Source organism: Hemicordylus capensis, chromosome 2 (genome assembly GCF_027244095.1).
Source record: "Hemicordylus capensis ecotype Gifberg chromosome 2, rHemCap1.1.pri, whole genome shotgun sequence".
Lineage (NCBI taxonomy): Eukaryota > Metazoa > Chordata > Lepidosauria > Squamata > Cordylidae > Hemicordylus > Hemicordylus capensis.
Genome location: NC_069658.1, coordinates 194,626,594 through 194,644,005, shown reverse-complemented (window position 1 = coordinate 194,644,005; position 17,412 = coordinate 194,626,594). Strand labels below are relative to the sequence as shown.

At 45.0% G+C, this 17,412-nt stretch overlaps 1 protein-coding gene across 1 annotated transcript in view; it reads right to left on the bottom strand.

Moving 5' to 3' along the window:
* TNS2 (tensin 2) overlaps window positions 1–15,542 on the bottom strand; it is a 149,871-nt gene extending 134,329 nt beyond the window's left edge. The window contains exon 1 of the mRNA XM_053303866.1: window positions 15,367–15,542. Coding sequence (XP_053159841.1) covers window positions 15,367–15,468 — 102 coding nt within the window. The 5' untranslated portion in view covers window positions 15,469–15,542. The remainder of the gene's footprint in view (window positions 1–15,366) is intronic.
* Window positions 15,543–17,412: the final 1,870 nt, after the last annotated feature.

The following is a 17,412-nucleotide window of genomic DNA, read 5'->3' as shown; positions in this document are numbered from 1 at the left end:
ATTTAAAAGTTATTGGCCACCCCAGAAGAGATTATGCAAAATCACTTGCTTAATTTGCAGAATTTATACAGGTTGCAGAATCCAGCTTTTTGGGGTCACCTTGGCACATTTTCTTTTTCTTTTTAAAGCACAGCCCTAGAAATAAGTCACAAGGTCACAGTGCTCCCAATAAGAGGCAAACAGCCACGGGGAGGCATGTGTAATTTGAATTGGGGCCATGGCAGCAGTAGAGGATTAAAGCCTCTCTCCCACCCATACCATGATCTGTGGGGGCCCCAATCAGCTGCTGTTAGTTAAGAAAAAGCAAAGATGCATATCAGTATTAAGTATGTGCATCATTATATGCAGTTTGATACTTAGACCCAGAGTTAAATATTTCTAAAATATCTTTCACAAAATTTATCCAATTCTGTTTTGAAACCAGAGAGTGAGAGAGACTCTGTTCTACCAAAAGAAGTCTGCCTTGACAACTAGACAGCTAGTATTACTAGAAAAACCACCTTTCTATTTGTGGGCTAAAGAAAGTTACTCTTGGATGGTTGCACATGGATATCCTGCCACATTGCAAATGCCTGTCAAGGACACCAGAGAGAAAGTGACACCAAAGCCAAGTGATAATATTAACAAACTTCAGCTTCAATGTTAACCAAGGAATGATCTCTAATTTACAATTGTCTTAATGAATTAGCATGCAAATAAGGAATCTCTGAGAAGTGTGATATAGTCATCTTAAGTGGTGCAGTGGATAAAGAGAAATGTTTGACTAACAAACAGAAGGTTGCCGGTTCAAATCCCCGCTGGTACTATATCAGGCAGCAGCTATATAGGAAGATGCAGAAAGGCATCATCATCTCATACTGCGTGGGAGGAGACAATGGTCAACCCCTCCTGTATTCTACCAAAGAAAACCACAGGGCTCTGTGGGCGCCAGGAGTTGAAATCGACTTGATGCCACACTTCACCTTTAGGGAGTGTGCTATATATAAAAAACAACATCTGGGAAGAAATAGGAATCCTAGTAAATAGAGCTGCCAATATACATTTTCAGAAATAAGAGACCCTCTGGAACGACACTTTATATAAGGTTTTTAAACAGCCTTTAAACCCAGCCGTATATTTGCACAGGAGTAAAACCTCTCACTCTCAGTCCCAGCTTGCTCGCAAGGACTATTTCCCCATAACTGCCACCATCATCAAGCTGTTACGTATACTTGGATGCCTCAAAATAAACACAAGCTGTGGAGGGAAACAGCTTTAAGGCTGAGACCACCCTGTCGGCTCCAGCCAAGATTCTGGGTCCCCTTGCTAATCTGGGCATTAAGCTCTTTAATTAAAGCTCATCAGTCAATCCATCATCAATCCAATCATAAAACCAAACAATCTAGACAGGCTCTGGACAAAACTCTTGTGAAGGAAGAAATAGTTTATTCCTGGAGAGGAAGCAGAAAAATAGAATATTTAGAAAAGCACTATCAAGTATTATTTAAGTAGATGCTTTTCTTCATTGCTTGGCACGGGTGGGAGTACCCAAGCAGAGCTCAAGTGTTGCATGTTCCAGAGGTCCTTTGTTCAAGCAATTTTAGAAACTCCAAGATGGAGCGTGATTCCTAGGCCTCCAGGTCATGGAGCAGTCTACCTGTCTCCTATGGAACCATTAGGTTGTATCCAGCACAAAAGGAGCAAGGTACTGGTGCAGCCTCTTTTTAATGCTATAGTGTCCCATCTCACTAACAAGATCATACCAAAACGCCTCCAGGTCCTGGGTCAATTAGAGCAGGGACAAGTCATGAAGGACATGATGCAGCAGGGCTGAGCAACCACATCTGTGAGGTAACAAACTTATTAGCATTTGTAATGAGAAGCCCACAAGGGCAGGCAGACAGGCAAACAGACAGAATACACAGACCTGCATGTGTGGGTGTCAGACAGGATTAAACAGAAGAAATGCCAGATGTGTATATCCAGTAGACCGAACAGCTTTCCTGGCTCCCAAGATTTGTTTGGGGAGCTGTGAAGCTGTAATTGCTGAGCAAACTCAAGATCATCAGACAGTGTAAGAAATAAAGGAAGCCTATTTTAAGGTCTAGCCACCTAATGGTGCAGCAGGGAAGTAACTTGCCTAGGGAGCAAGAGGTTGCTAGTTTGAATCCCTGCTGGGAAACACCTATATTGGGCAGCAGCGATATAGGAAGATGCTGAAAGGCATCATCTCAGACCGCGCAGGAGATGGCAATGGCAAACCCCTCCTGTATTCTACAAAAGAAAACCACAGGGCTCTGTGGGTGCCAGGAGTTGACAATGACTTGACGGCACAACTTTACCTTATTTCAAGGTCTATAGGATTGTAAGATTGGAGCTACATGTTACAACTGTGTAGGTATGCATCTCTGTGTTGAGTTGTCCCCCTTCTCCCTTATTATATAAGAATTGCTGTACATTTCTCTGCTTGCACATTATATAGAGTGGTGATATTAAGATCATCTGAGGAAGTTGGGCTGCGGTTGCCGGCGGTTTGGTTGGGGGCGACTCGAAACCAGGTCTTTTCTAGGGTTGCCAGCCCCAGGACTTTGGAATGTGCTTCCTAACAAAATTAGAGCCTCCCCTTCTCTGGATGTTTTTAAGAAGGACCTGAAGACATATCTCTTTAGTCAGGCTTTTAGTTCATAGCTTTACAGTTTTAAGTTTTAGAGTGTGTATCTGTATTTTAAATTGTTTTAATTATGTTAATGTTTAATCGTTTGGTTTTAAGATTGTGAAACGCCCAGGGACTTGGGTATGGGGCGGTCTAAAATGTGTTAAATAATAGCACATAGCTAGATAGATGTCAGCATAATGATGTCACACCATGGGGTAAGTAATCCTGTGTATTACAGCTGTGAACTCAAGACAATGCCATTTTGAGGGGCATCCCTGTGTCTCACCCAAATGTAGCTGCACTCTAAGGCTGTAGAGCAGAGGTAGGCAACCTTGGCTCTCCAGCTGCTGTTGAACTACAACTCCCATCATCCCCAGCCACAGTTATTTTAGGAGTTGTAATTCAACAACAGCTGGAGAGCCAAGATTGCCTACCCCTGCTCTAGAACATGGGAGACACAAGTGTCACAAGAGGTAGAGAAGCCAGGATTTGGTGGCACTCCTAGCCATGGCCCAGCCACGGAAGTGTGGCATGCCCACATTCTTTCCAGCTTCTCCAGCACCGCATTGCAGCAATACCCTATTCACTAGACTAGAAATAAAACAGACTTAAGACAGGGGAGAAGGTGGCTACATTTGTACTGAAGTGCACAGCACAGTGGCACTCTCTCATATGTGGGCTTCTGGTAGCAAGCATGACTTGTCCCCTTAGCAAAGCAGGGTCCGTCCTAGTTGCATATGAATGGGAGACTAGAAGTGTGAGCGCTGTAAGATATTCCCCTCAGGGGATGGGGCTGCTCTGGGAAGAGCAGAAGGTTCCAAGTTCCCTCCCTGGCAGCTTCTCCAAGATAGGGCTGAGAGAGATTCCTGCCTGCAACCTTGGAGAAGCTGCTGCCAGTCTGTGAAGACAATACTGAGCTAGATAGACCAATGGTCTGACTCAGTATATGGCAGCTTCCTATATTCCTATGTCCCTATCTATTACATACTGCTTCTGAAGAGGAGTGGCTCCCCCATGAGGCCAGGTGAGATAACGGCCTCAGGCAGGAAGTGTGGTTCACCTCATCCCCTACTGACCTTGCCGTATTCCTTGGCTTTTTTCTTACTTGCCAGCCCTTTTGCTCCTGACCTCACCTTCTAGGCTGTGGCACGCACCGGAATGTGAGGGGGAAGAGAATCTGTGAGGGAGGTGGGGCTGCATCAGTGTCAGGGCTGGGGTTAGCAACGTGAGGGGCAGGATAGGTGGCTCATTGTCTTTCTCCTCAAGCAGCAAAAGACAATGAACTGGCACTGCCTCTGAACATGGAGGCTCTGTTTAGCTGCTGTGGCTCATAGCCACTGATAAGACTTACCCTCCTTTAATGGGTCTAATCCTTTTCCAAAGAGCCATTAAACCTAATGACCATTATCACATGGTCTCAGTGAATTCACTAAATTAATTTATGCACTGTGTGAAGAACTACTTTATTGTGTGTGTCCTGAGCCTCATGTCGATGAATTGGATCATAGGAAGCTGCGTGCCTTGGGCCACCTAACCCAGGATTGGTGTCAACTGGATTTCAGTCAGGGAGCCTCTCTCGGCCCTATTTGGTAATGCCGGGGATTGAACCTGGGACATTCTGCATGCGAAGCACATGCTCTGCCACGGAGCTACCGCCCTCTCCTCATTTCACTGAGTGACCTCAAGTTCTAGTCTCTGTGAAAGAGGGAGGGGGCTCAGGGGGGGGGGAACACCACTAGGCCCTCTTTACTCTAGTCCATCTCTAGAAACCTCTGCCATCCCCTAATTGCCCCAGTTTAGTCATCTCTCTTCTAAGCAAAAAAGATCCAGATGCTTTAACCTTTCCTCATATGGAAGGTGCTCCAACCCCTTGGTTATTTTCAGTGTTTATTTCTGTTCTGTTTTCCAGCTCTGAAAACACAGCCTAAGGGCTCAAGTCAGGCAGGACTGGCTTGAGCCCAAGTTGAGGGCTAATCAGGAACAAACGAGGACCAGTCACAGGATGTGGTGTGAAGGTCTGAGCGCTTTGCGTGACAAATCAGCAGGGGGTGGCGTCAAAAAAGCAAAGCAAAACCAAAAAAAGGTGCTAAAATCAGAAGGTCGGACAAATGGAAATAAACTCTAATGAAATGAAATTCAACAAGGGGCAAAAGGTTCAGGAACAGTTTCTCTGGCAGCTGTGTCCAACATGTTGAACCTTCATTGAACAATAAGGGGGTTAACTACATGTTACATGATTGTTCCTGTAAGGAAGCCCTGATGCTTTTTTAAAAAAATCAGGAGCTGCTTTGAGAGAGGGGAATTTAGAATGACTAAATCAAGGAACCCTGTGACTGGAAAAGCTGCTGGAGGTAAAGACAATTTGGAAAAGATGTGGAGGGTGGGGGAAGGATTAAATACTCCTCCTCGCTCTCCGCCCAGAGCCACATCTCAGCTCAAATTCTCCTCTCTTGAAACAGCTTATCATGATAGGTTGCGTGTAACATGAAGTTAGCCCCAAAGTCATCTTTTTACTTATTCTAATTAGTAAATGTACTTACTAAATATATTGATTTTTCTTATGCAGTGTGTTATTCACGAAGCCATATCAGTAAAGCCGATAACCCTGGTTAGCCACTAATTTTTAACCAGGGCCATATTTTGACAATGAATGCACCACTGAGAGACCTTAAAGATCAAGCTGAAGACAGATCAGCCTGGAGAAAATCTATCTATGTGGTCGCTAAGAGTCGACACTGACTTGACAGCACTTAATCAGTCAGTCAATATTCTGAACTGAGCAAGTGCTGGTCAAATCCACATGAGCTGAAGCACAGGCAAGGGTCTCTTTAACCCCCTCCTCCCCAGTCTGTACAAAACAAAGCCTATTCAGGCATTTTGAAACTATGGGAACCATGGTGCCTAGAAATTTAACCATGGCACCTAAACAAGGATATTCAGAGGCAGAGCTGTCAACAAAATCTTTATTTGTCCCAGGCAACCCTGTTGTTATTCTACTTGTTACTTGTGGAGGAGGTGATTGCCAGACGTTATAAAATCACACCACTGTAGTCAGGTACAGTGGCATGAAGGGGGAGGAAGTCTCAGCCCGCTGTGTCAGCCCACCCTCCTGCCCTGCTACTCATGCTTACAATGGGGCTTGTCTGAAGAGAGAAGAGCCGCCCTGCCCATGATGGCGGGCGCTTCCATGATTGCTAGTCTAAAGCAGGAATAGCCGTAAGTGTGATGGTGGGTGCTTCCGTGAATGCTTGCAGCTTTAAGTCATGATGCTTATGGCTCTTCCCTCTTCAGACAATCCCTGTTGTAAGCATGAGCTGTGGGGTGCGCTGCTGATTGATGCAGCAGGGGCGGGACTTCCTTCCCCTTCGCCCCGCCATAGACAGTGACAGCGGGGCAATTTGATAATGTCTGAATGAGGCTAAAGGGAAGCCCATTTACCCCCCATCCACAGTGTCCATCCCTAAGTCCAGCCATTTTGTAAACTGCCCATTGTCTGGCTCCTAGATCCAAAGAAGATTTGTCAAGACCTGACGTACAGTGTCCATGGTTACACCACTACTGGCTGCCCCATGTATAATGTATGATGTGACCTTACCTCCCATTTTGGGAGACAAATGCTGTACATGCAGAAATATTGTCATAGCTTGATATTGTCAAAAATATTGGGGAAAATCTCCACAAATATTGTCATAGCTTGATATTGTCAAAAATATTGGGGGGAAATCTCCACGAATAGCTTCAGTCAGAGTTGGCAATCCTACTGTACAACAGGTTGAGTGCACAGGCCTGACAGGATTCTAGTAACTGAGGTCTACACTTGGACCTAGACTAAAAGCCTCTGTGGAACATATCTTCCTCACGGTCCACCAGCGGCCTGTCCTTTGGCTAACTACACAGGACATGCAAGGGCTTGTAAGAGACCTTGACACCCTTTGTTAAAGCAAGAGGTTGCTTTAGGAGAAGGGAATTTGGGATGGAGATGCGGGGGGGGGGGTGTTACTTAACCCTTTCCCCACCCATCATTTCTCTTCTCCAAATTGTGTCCCCTAGGAACACCTCCCTCTGGAAGTTATAGCCCTTTCTGGAATGAATTTTAGATTTGTATTTTGCTTGCTGCTTGCCAGTCTTTATACTGTTACTGAACTCTAGTAGCTAGTGACTTTTTCCCCTTCAGCCCTCCAAAAACCTCCCTTTCCCCTGCCAATCACCTTCCCTGGAGGCTCCTTCTGTGGCTCATTCACAGGGATTAGGCGCCTGTGGGTTCCCCCCCCCACCTCCCCACCCCCGCTTTAGCCAACCCTGCAGAGCTTTACTCATGTCTCATGCCCAACTAACTGCCCTCTCTCTAGCCCAAAAAAAATCCCCTCAAATCAGGTTTTAACCTCAAAGAATGCAAAGAACGTCCTCCGAATTGGACAGAGCCAACAAGCACAGAGTGAGAGAAAGAAAAAGAGAAAGGGACTTCTCTAGAAAGAGAAGAGGAAGAGAGGGGGAGCAAAACACCCATCTCAGGAAGGGAGGCAAAAAATAGAGGCTCTGAAAAATCCACAAAGACTCCCACATGGGTAAGATAGGGATGGTTGATGGGACAGCTACCAGAATAGGTATAGGTAAACTGTTAAAAAGGGGCACTGTGGCAGTGTACCATAGGAGATGGCACTGCCCACGAGCCACTTTTTGAAAAGTTTGCAGGCAAAGCACGTGCCTAGACACCATCTTGGGGGTGCTTCTCTAGCTTTTAATGAAATATAATACTACTTAGCATTTTAAGTATTCAAAGCACTTCACATACTTTACTTCAGCTGTCCTTCTAGCAACCTTAGAAATCATGGCTCTCATTATCTTGATATTATTGATGTGTGTATGCATGTTCTGTAGCTGGAAGAATAGCTGTCTTCCTGAGGTAATTTAATCAGCTCATGGCTAAAGCAAGAGTTGAACCAAGTTCACAGATCAGCTGAAAATCTTCTGGTTTTTTTCTATTTTTATTTTTTAATCAACTTTTAAACCTTAGAGTGATATCACTGAGCTATGAACCCCCATACAATCTTGGAATTTAGAGGCCTATGTTCAAATTATTCTTTGATCATGGATTTACTATGCAGTTTTTGGCAAGCCACTCTCTCTCAGCCTCAGTTTCCCTTATGGAAAGTAGTTGTACTAATGGCAGCACGTCAAAGATTTGTCCTAAGAATGAATAGGCAAGATCTGTGGGGAATTACCTTGCATGTTAAAATTGTAACTGGGTACTAGTTATCATTTATATTTCACTTTGAATTAACAAAGTGGTTCATGGCAATTGTGTATGTCCACTCAAGAAACCTCATTGTACAGATGTTATTATTATTAACCTCATGTTACATATGGATTTCTGAGGGTGACAGTGACATGACCAAGGACACATTTAGCAGAGAGGGAACTTGAATGTAGCTCTCTCAGACTCTAAGCAAATATTATGGCTGTAGGTGTCTTTCACATTTTATGAAATTGTATTCCACTTCCACCTCCACCTCCACCCCTAGAGTTTTTGGTGCCCTAGACAAAGAATGGTTTTGGTGCCCGCACCCCCACCAGAGAACAAAAACACCAGAGGACAGAATCATACTTGGCAGTGGCTGAGATGGCTGAGAATCATACTCAGTGGCTGAGAATCATACTCAGCAATGGCTGAGATGGACAAAATACAGCGAGGAAGGAGGTTATATTGTGTTGTATTGTATTATATTGTATTGTATTGTATACCACCTGACTCCAAAGGGTCTTTTAAAATCTATAAGACTGACACTGCTGCCTTGCATTGCTGCCCAACTTTATGTGGAGTCCATGCCCACCACATGCCCTGAAAAGACTTCCTTGGGGCACTTCTGAGTCTCTACTGAGAATCCATAATGCAGTACTTGATTTTTGAATTTTTGAAACCAGACATTTTCTAGGGCAAGTATGCTCTGCTTCTCTAGGCAAGATTTCAGTAGCCTCTTCTGATCCATTTGGATTACTTTAGCCCAATAATTAAACACCTAATTATTTAGGTAAGGTGGGGGGAGGAAAAGGAGGCTTACCTGCTGCTTCTCTTCCTCTCTCCCACCCCCAGCCTCTGCCTTTGCCTTCTCCTCCTCAGTTCCTAAGACTACAGGAGCTGCGGAGGCTGGCTACAGTTTGCCCAGCAGCTGCATACTGTAAGCTTTTCTGATGGGTAATGTTGATTCAGTACCTGACCTGTTCACATTTCAATACCAGCAGCTTCGCTGGTAGTACTAATCATGCTCCAGTTGCATGCCTGAACAGGTATTGAACACTTACATCCTACTCCATTATAAAACATTAGCCATCAGAAAAGCTTACCCCAGTATTGAAATGTGAATGGGTACTGAAAAATATTGAAATCTGACAGAGTAATGATATATTATGGTCCAGTCCACATTACCCATCACAAAAGTGTACCTCGGAACTGAAAGCTGACAGAGTAACGAGAAATTGTGGTCTAGTCCATCATCAAACATTACCCATCAGAAAAGCTTAGTACTGATATCTGACAGAGTAATGTAAAATTAGCTACTTAATGCGCAGTGGGTAAGTAACCTGCCTAGGGAGCAAGAGGTTGCTGGTTTGAATCTCTGCTGGTATGTTGCCCAGAATATTAAATATGGGATAGATATATGGGAAACACCTATATTGGGCAGCAGAGCTACAAGAAGATGTTGAAAGGCATCATCTCACACTGCACGGGAGATGGTAATGGTAAACCCCTCCTGTATTCTACCAAAGACAACCACAGGGCTCTGTGGTCACCAGGAGTCGACACTGACTCGATGGCACGATTTTAATGTAAAATTATGGTCCAGTCCATCATAAAACATTACCCATCAGAACAGCTTATCCCAGTACTAAAATCTGATAAAGTAATGAAAAATTATGATCTAGTCCATCATAAAATATTGCCCCAGTATTGAAATCTGACAGGGTACAGGAAAATTAAATATGTGAATATCAGAAAATATCAAAATATCAGAAAAAACTACCGGGTAAGTAAAAATTAAATTTCACTGTTGCCACTTAAGAATTGGTGCCCTAGGTGACTGCCTAGGTCTGCCTAGTGGACGAGCCAAGCCCCCCCCCCATAAATATTTGAGCTTACCAGATGTTCCCAGGACAAACTTCATTAGGAATATACATGACTTCTATATTCTCTTCACTGCTCCTGCTGACCCACACAACTCCTTCACATTTGTGCTGAGGGGTGCAGAGAGAAACAATTGACCTGGAGCCCCTTAAGGCAACAGGAACCCAACATATTGGTGCATACTGACAGCATTGGGGGATGTAGGAGGAGGTTCCTGGCCTCCTCCTGTTTTGCTCCCGGCCCCAGGTTCTGAAGGCTAGGAAATTTAGGACAAACAAAAGGAAGTACTTTTTCACACAGCACATAATTAATCTATGGAATTCTCTGCTATGGTATGTGGTGCTGGCCACTAGCTTGGATGGTTTAAAAGGGGATTTAGACCAATTCATGGAGTACAAGGTCTATAAGTGGCTACTAGTTTGAGGGCAGTAGACCACCTCCAGCCTCAGAGGCAAGATACCAGTTGCAGGGGAGCAACAGCAAGAGAGAGGGTATGCCCTCACCTCTTGCCTGTGTGGGCTTCTCAGAGGCTTCTGATGGGCCACTGTGAAGCAGGATGCTGGACCAGATAGACCTTGGACCTGACCTAGCAAGGATGTTCTTATCTTCTCTCTCTGAGGCCCTGTTCATGCTCCCTCTCCTTCTAGGAAAGGTTCCTACCTATCCCCTTTCCCTACATCACTTCAGTTCCCAGCCTGAAATAACAAGGATCATAACAGCATGAGGCTTGGATTCATCCATTCATCCATTCCTTCCATTTCTTTAGCCTTATGATCCACACTTGGGGAACTTGTGCTCTGACTGAGTTGAAGCCTATTATCAGTTACATAACTCCCAACATTTCACAGATGCACACAAAGCACTCTTGAGTACTTGTAATAAGAGTTCTAGTTTCTTGCCAGAGATCACAGCTTGAGCTCCTGCCCTCCCATTATTAGACATTGCTGAAGGCTCTCCCCCACTCATTGTTCATTTACTCTGTGATATTTATTATCAATTTATTTAAAATATGTTTGTCCTGCCTTTCCATCAAACTGAGGGTCAAAGCGACTTTGTAAAATTAGTACAAACTTAATTTTACAAAACTTAAAAAACTTAAAGGTAATGCAAGGATAATTTAAGGATAAAACTTAAAAAACTTAAAGGTAATGCAAGGATAATGAAATGGTAATACAACACAAAGATGCACATCTGAAACAGCAGCACTGAAGAGGTAAAGACCAAACAGCTGGGGCAGTCCAAGGTATTGTGGTGCCTGAGGTGAAGCCTAATGCTGCCCTGCCCCACAACCCTGATGGGGGCAAGCCCTTTTCAAAAACTGACCCTTGCAAGCTTTGAACTTCAGGGTCAGATCAGTCCAGAAGAGATGCTCCGGTGGGAGACATCCTGCCAACATGCTGGTACCCCAATAATCTGCCACCTGAGGTGACTGCCTTGCCTCATGAAAAGGCCACCTCTGCTATCCTCAAAAACTTGCAAAAGGCTTTAGTAAATAAAACAGTTTTTACCTGGCATTTATAAAAGAAATCAAAGTAAGCAAGTAATAGGTGAATATAATTAGGGAAGTTTGGGTGTGAATGCATAAAATACTTTTGTTTTGAGTCGCTTCCCAGCGACCCCTGAAAGCGGAGGCACACAACACAAGGTCTCAGTAGACAATCTCACCATGCAGGTGGGTTCATATGAGAGAAGGTGGTCAGACCTCCAGATACCCTCATCACAGCCCATGTAAGATTTTAGAGGCCAAAACCAGAACTTTTAATTGTGACCAGAATCAAACTAGAAACCAGTGAAGAGCTCTCAACACTAGTGAAATATGAATCACCACAGCAAGTACCAGTTCTGAACCATTTGCAGTTTCTGAACACAGGCCATCCCTTGTATAAAACATTGCACTCATTTGACCAGGACATTATGGAGGCATGGATACCTGTGGCAAAATTATTATTTTTCCCCAGGAGAGGCTGCAGCTGGCATATCAACCAAAGTTGCTGAAAGATTCTTTTAGTCAGATGGCATTTGGGCATCCATGAGCAAAGCAGGATAGAAATGCATTCCCAAGCTGCAAACACCAGACTTACAGGGGAGTGCCACCACCCCACCCAGAACACTTTGAATAAAGGGGAGTGCAACCCACCAGAACAGGTTCAATATGTAGCCAACCCTAGCATCTACTGATAGCACTTCCGTCTTGTCTGGACTGAGCTTCAGTTATTTAGCCCAGGGGTGTAGCTATAATTGAGCAGATGGGTTCAAAGAACCCAGGCCCCCTAGCTCCTGTGGGCCCCCCAGCTCCACCCCTCCCTATTTTCTTCATTACCACCCTCATTCCGAGGGGCCACTGAGGATTGGGGTGGCCCCCTTTCTCCTAGCTACGCCCTGAGTTAGCCCTTGTCTATTCCATTACCACTTCCAGGCAACTGTTCAGGTCATCCTCTACTCCATCTGGATGAGATGAAAAGGAGAAGAGCTCAACTTCATTAGCATACAGGTGACACCTCACTCCAACTCCTCAGAAGACTCTACCCAGTGGTTTCAGGTAGCATGAGGGACAAGGTAGAACTTTGCGGCTTCCCCATAGCACAAGTGCCATAGGGTAGAGCAGCAGAGACCTGGAATGATCTGACCCTTACCCTCAGGTAAGGGTTGAACCACCAGAGTGGCAGTACCTGCAGGTTCAGTCCTAGACAAGTGACTCAGAATAATACCATGGGATTGAAAGCTGCTGAGAGATCCAAGTAACATAATACTACTCCCTCTGCCCTTTCCAGTAGAAGATGTTAACCAGAATGAGCAAGGTGGTTTCACTCCCAAAACAGGGCCAGTAGCTAGTTGAAAAGTGTTTAGGAAATCCATGGCAGAAAGAAACATAGGGACATAGGAAGCTACTTCCTACTGAGTCAGACTATTGGTCCATCTAGCTCAGTATTTTCAACACAGACTGGTGGCAGCATCTCCAAGGGTGCAGGCAGGAGTGTCTCCCGGCCCTATCTTGGAGATGCCAGGGAGGGAACTTAAAACCTTCTGCATGCAAGTATGCAGGTGCTCTTTCTAGAGCGGCCCCATCCCCAGGGGTGTAGCCATAATTGAGTGGATGGGTTCAAAGAACCTGGGCCACCTAACTCCTGAGTGTCCCCCAGCTCCACCCTTCCCTATTTTCTTCATGATTTCCCAGGGGCCACCAGGGAGAGGGGCGACCAGGGCCCCTTTCCTCTAGCTACACCCCTGCCCATCCCCTAAGAGGAATATCTTGCGGAGCTATCTTAAATGTCTCCCATTCAAATGCAAACCAGGGTGGGCCCTGCTTAGCAAAGGGAACAATGTATACTTGCTACCACCAGACCAGCTCTCCTCTCATAAGGCCAGCTTTCCTCCCAATTCTGGAGTTGTGCCTTCACCACCCAGCTGCTCAGGCACCTTGCCCAAGAAGATGTGTTTGGGGCCAGAGGATAGTTAGAAAAAATAGTATGGGTGCACCCTGAACTGCACTGACTTCTGAAACAGAATGTGCTTATTAGTTAATCAGGTGTTTTTGTTTGTTTATTTATTTGTTAATTTAAGCATGTGTAATAGAATAGTTACCCACCTTAAGTGGTGCAGCGGGGAAATGCTTGACTAACTAGCAGAAGGTTGCCAGTTCAAATCCCCGCTGGTATGTTTCCCAGACTATGGGAAACATCTATTTCGAGCAGCAGTGATATATAGGAAGATGCTGAAAGGCGTCATCTCAGACTGTGCGGGACATGGCAATGGTCAACCCCTCCTGTATTCTACCAAAGACAACCACAGGGCTCTGTGGGCACCAGGAGACGAAATCGATTTGATGGCACACTTTACTTTAATAGAATGGTTAACCCTCACAATGAATCTAGTTCTTTTTCTAGAATGGCTGCACCTTAGACACACTCAACAATATTTATAATCTAAATTGGCAGTTACGGAATATGTGAAAGGGAAGCAGTGCCCTGGCATTTTGTGCCCATGCGCATGTAGTTACATGCATGTGCAGTCGAGCCAAGGTGCATCCGCCCACTCAGGACTGAACTTCTAGAGACCTGAGGGTGTGTGTGCACTGAAACCTGAAGAACGCAACTATAGCAACTCACACTCACAAAATATCTCCAGAAAAACAAAACAAGGATTGAGACAATGATTTACCTAGGATAGGTACAAGGAAAATAGAGGCTGCCTCTACTAAATAGGGACAGTTGGAGCATATGCAATAAGAATGCAAAACTATCTGCACCCACTTTTGCTGGTATTCCGCGCCACTTCCCACTCCACCTCCAGTTTGAAAAACAACACTAGGCTATCCAGTTTCTTCATCATGGCTAAGAGAGTATGGCTAAGGAGGCCTCAGTCCAATCTTTCATAAACATCTCTACTGTTCTCTTCTTAAATGTCTTTGGAAATGTGAGCCCACTGACCAGCAAGCTTTGTTTCACACTCTCGGGGATTTGGAGATACATGTTACGTTAGTAATAGGGTTGGTGCTCCTCCTGGTATGCTTGATTTGTCTTCTTTAAAATAGAAGCTGTGGGAGGGGATCCGGATCAAGACCATGGTGGGAGCAAAGGGTTGAAGCCCATCTTGACACATGCCGCATTCAGGATTTGGATGGTACCCCCAGCAGCTGCTATTTAGAAAAGGCACATCAAGCACTAGTCTCTAGGACTCATCCGTTATTAAGGTGAGATGTAATTCTGGCAATTCAGAAATGCACAAAGGGTCGGGAGAGAGTTCTTCTCTCCTGTCAAATGCAGTAAGTGGGCCACTGCAGAGGGATAATGTTTGCAGGGTGGTGGTGCTGATACTCTCAGTCTCCAACTGTTCCTATTCAACAGGCACACCCCCTTTTTTTCCTGGTATGTGTTCCTCAGGAAACATTGCCCCTCCGTTTCTCTTGTGGGGAGATGTCGGGGGAGCCTTCCTTAAAATGCTGTGAGCATGCATATCCAATGTGCCCTGGGGTTGCTTAGGTTTCATTCCTCTTCCCTGAGCCTCTAGAGCTCAGATATCCGAGTGGGAGTGGATTGTCATGGCTTTAGCGCACATGCATGCAAATGCCCACCCATAGCCACACAGTGCCAATGCGCAGTTTCCCTTCCACCCACCCCCCCAGCCAAGAGCTGCCGGTCGAGATAGTAAATGCAGCTGAATGTGCTTGCACTGCAGAAGTATAGAGAACGTACAATCCTATCCATTGTGAGAGCCAAGCGTTCTATTAAACATTCTGAGCCACTGTTTACTAACACGCCCTGCTTTGCAGGCCAGTGCAGAGCAGCCTGCTGCCGTCCAGGAAGACGGCCGTACAGCAGGCAGGGCTTCAGGGAATCATGGTGTGTTCACAGTCAAACAGGAGGGTCCCTTCGTTCATCCCTGAAATGATGGAGAGTAGGGATCCTACTGCCCAGGTTCCAGGATGGAGCCACTCTTGCCCCTTGTGTTTAGACACTCACACCCCTTGCCATCCTCTGCCACTAACGGCCAGTGCCTCTGGCTGAATAATGTCCATCATATGACGCAGCCAGTAATTCCACGCTTGCCTGTGCAGAGAGAAAGAGTAAAAGAGAAAGAGAGAGGAGGAGAGGAGGGTTTAAGCAACACACACCTTGGTCAACTGCATTCTTGCGGTGCCTCTGTGGCTCCCTTTCCCCTGGGGTGAAGAGCAGCAGTCGGTCCCCCAGCAATCGGACCCTCCTGCCCAGCCCATACGATCCTTTCTGCTTTCTATCTCTGTCTCCTCCGGCAAGTTGTGGTTATTTTCTCCCCACTCTCTGGATCTTTGGAACTGCCTTGCTTTTTCAAACTCCTCCTCCTTGTCCCACTCTTCCAACCGCCCCCCCTCCATCACACACACACACACACACAACACACAGAGTCTTAATAATATTTAGCTCAGTGCCAGAACAAACTCAGCCATGCCAGATGAAGCTGTGGAAACTTACAGAACGGAGCCTGTAAACAGGTGGCAAAGCGAACCCCTGAGATATAGGTAGATTCGTGTATGTGTATAGGCAGGAGGGAGAAAGAGGTCACAACCTTTTCAGGGAGGGGGAAATCGGGGTGGGGGGAGGGAGAGATGACATATTGTTGGAAGTGGGGAGGATGCCTTGTCAGAATGCGTGCACTCCAAAGAGCGTAACAGGATAATTGGAAACATATTGCCCCTGGAAAATCCCTCCAGAGCAGCTTTGGAGTAACAAAGAGACATGTGTACCGTTCAGCCAGATCTGTATCCTATTTCCTTCCAGTGTTCAGTGCTCTGGGTCAGCAGCTTCAGGGCCTACATCTCAAGAGAGGAAGAGAGAGAGGGAGAGAGAGGGAGTAAAAATTGATTTCCGCTTCCTAAGCAGGAGTGTGTGTGTAAGTGAGGGATCAGCTAGGTTAACCTTTATGCTAAGTACTAGCTATGCTAGGCCAGTTTTGGACCTGTGAGTCTTTCTTATGCAGGCCAATGGCTCTGGCTAGAAACCTGTGGAGATCCCATATCTGCCAACTTCAACTGAAAACCCAGTAGAAGGAGTTTTAAGAATCTGCCCCCCATCCTGTCAGTACAAGCTGGCTTATGATCAAAGCAAAACCAAGAAAACAAGAACAAATGTTATGAATCCCAGTTTTCACTTTTTTAAAAAAAATATTAAGTTTCTAGCCCTCATGGTAGCAAAGATTTCTTAATATATCCTCAATACTTTTTAATATGTGACAACAAATATCTGTTATACCCTCAGTGTTGTATGTAATTCCTCTATACTACTTTACTGCATAGTGCTTCCACTAAATTTTGGTCCCTAGTTTCAGTTCTTGGTGGGATAGTTAGTACCATTATCTAACTGATATTTATTGAGGTTTGTCTGTTATTTTATGTTATATAGATAGATAGATAGATAGTTTCTATTTTATGCTGTATTTTAATGCTACTGCTGCTTAGTGTGGCCAGATGAAAAAGAGTACAGGGCTCCTGTCCCTTTAACAGATGCACAGAAGAGGGAATTCCAGCATGTGAGTCTATCATGGAGGGGAGAAAACTGGAGTACTTGCTCTGTGTTTCCCTGCTGTCATGAGTCCATTTGGTGGGAAACTGGGAGAGGGTCTTCTTATTTGTGGCCCCTAGAATCTAGCCTCATGTGGCCACCTCCTTGTTTGCTTTTTGGTGCATAGTAAAACCATTTTAGTTTTGTCAATTACTTTGTTTCTCTCCCCTGCTTTCTGGGTTTTCACTGCTGGCCAATTTTTAACTATTTGTTGTATTTTTAAACTGCTTGATTGGATTATTGTATTGTACTACAATATATTAATTGTTTAGCAGCAGCCTTGGGGTAGCTGTTAAGACCTGAAAAAAGGGTGTGTGCATGTGTGTTAAAAATTCCTAGATAAACAGAACTAAAAAGTAGTGAGTTTCTACTTAAGAGTGAGATTTGAACCAATAACTTCTCAGCTCTCACTCTTAGCTAGCCATGACACAACTGTTATTAGTTATTAACAACTATTAGTTATTAACAACATAGTTATTAACAACTATGACACAGCTATTACTGACTCTTCATTCCCATGTTGCTCCCTATTCCTGGAGTTAGCTTTTCAAAAATAGTGTCTCCCTACATCTCTGCATGATTCCTTGTTCCGGCTGTACCTGCTTCCAATCAACATCCTCTGG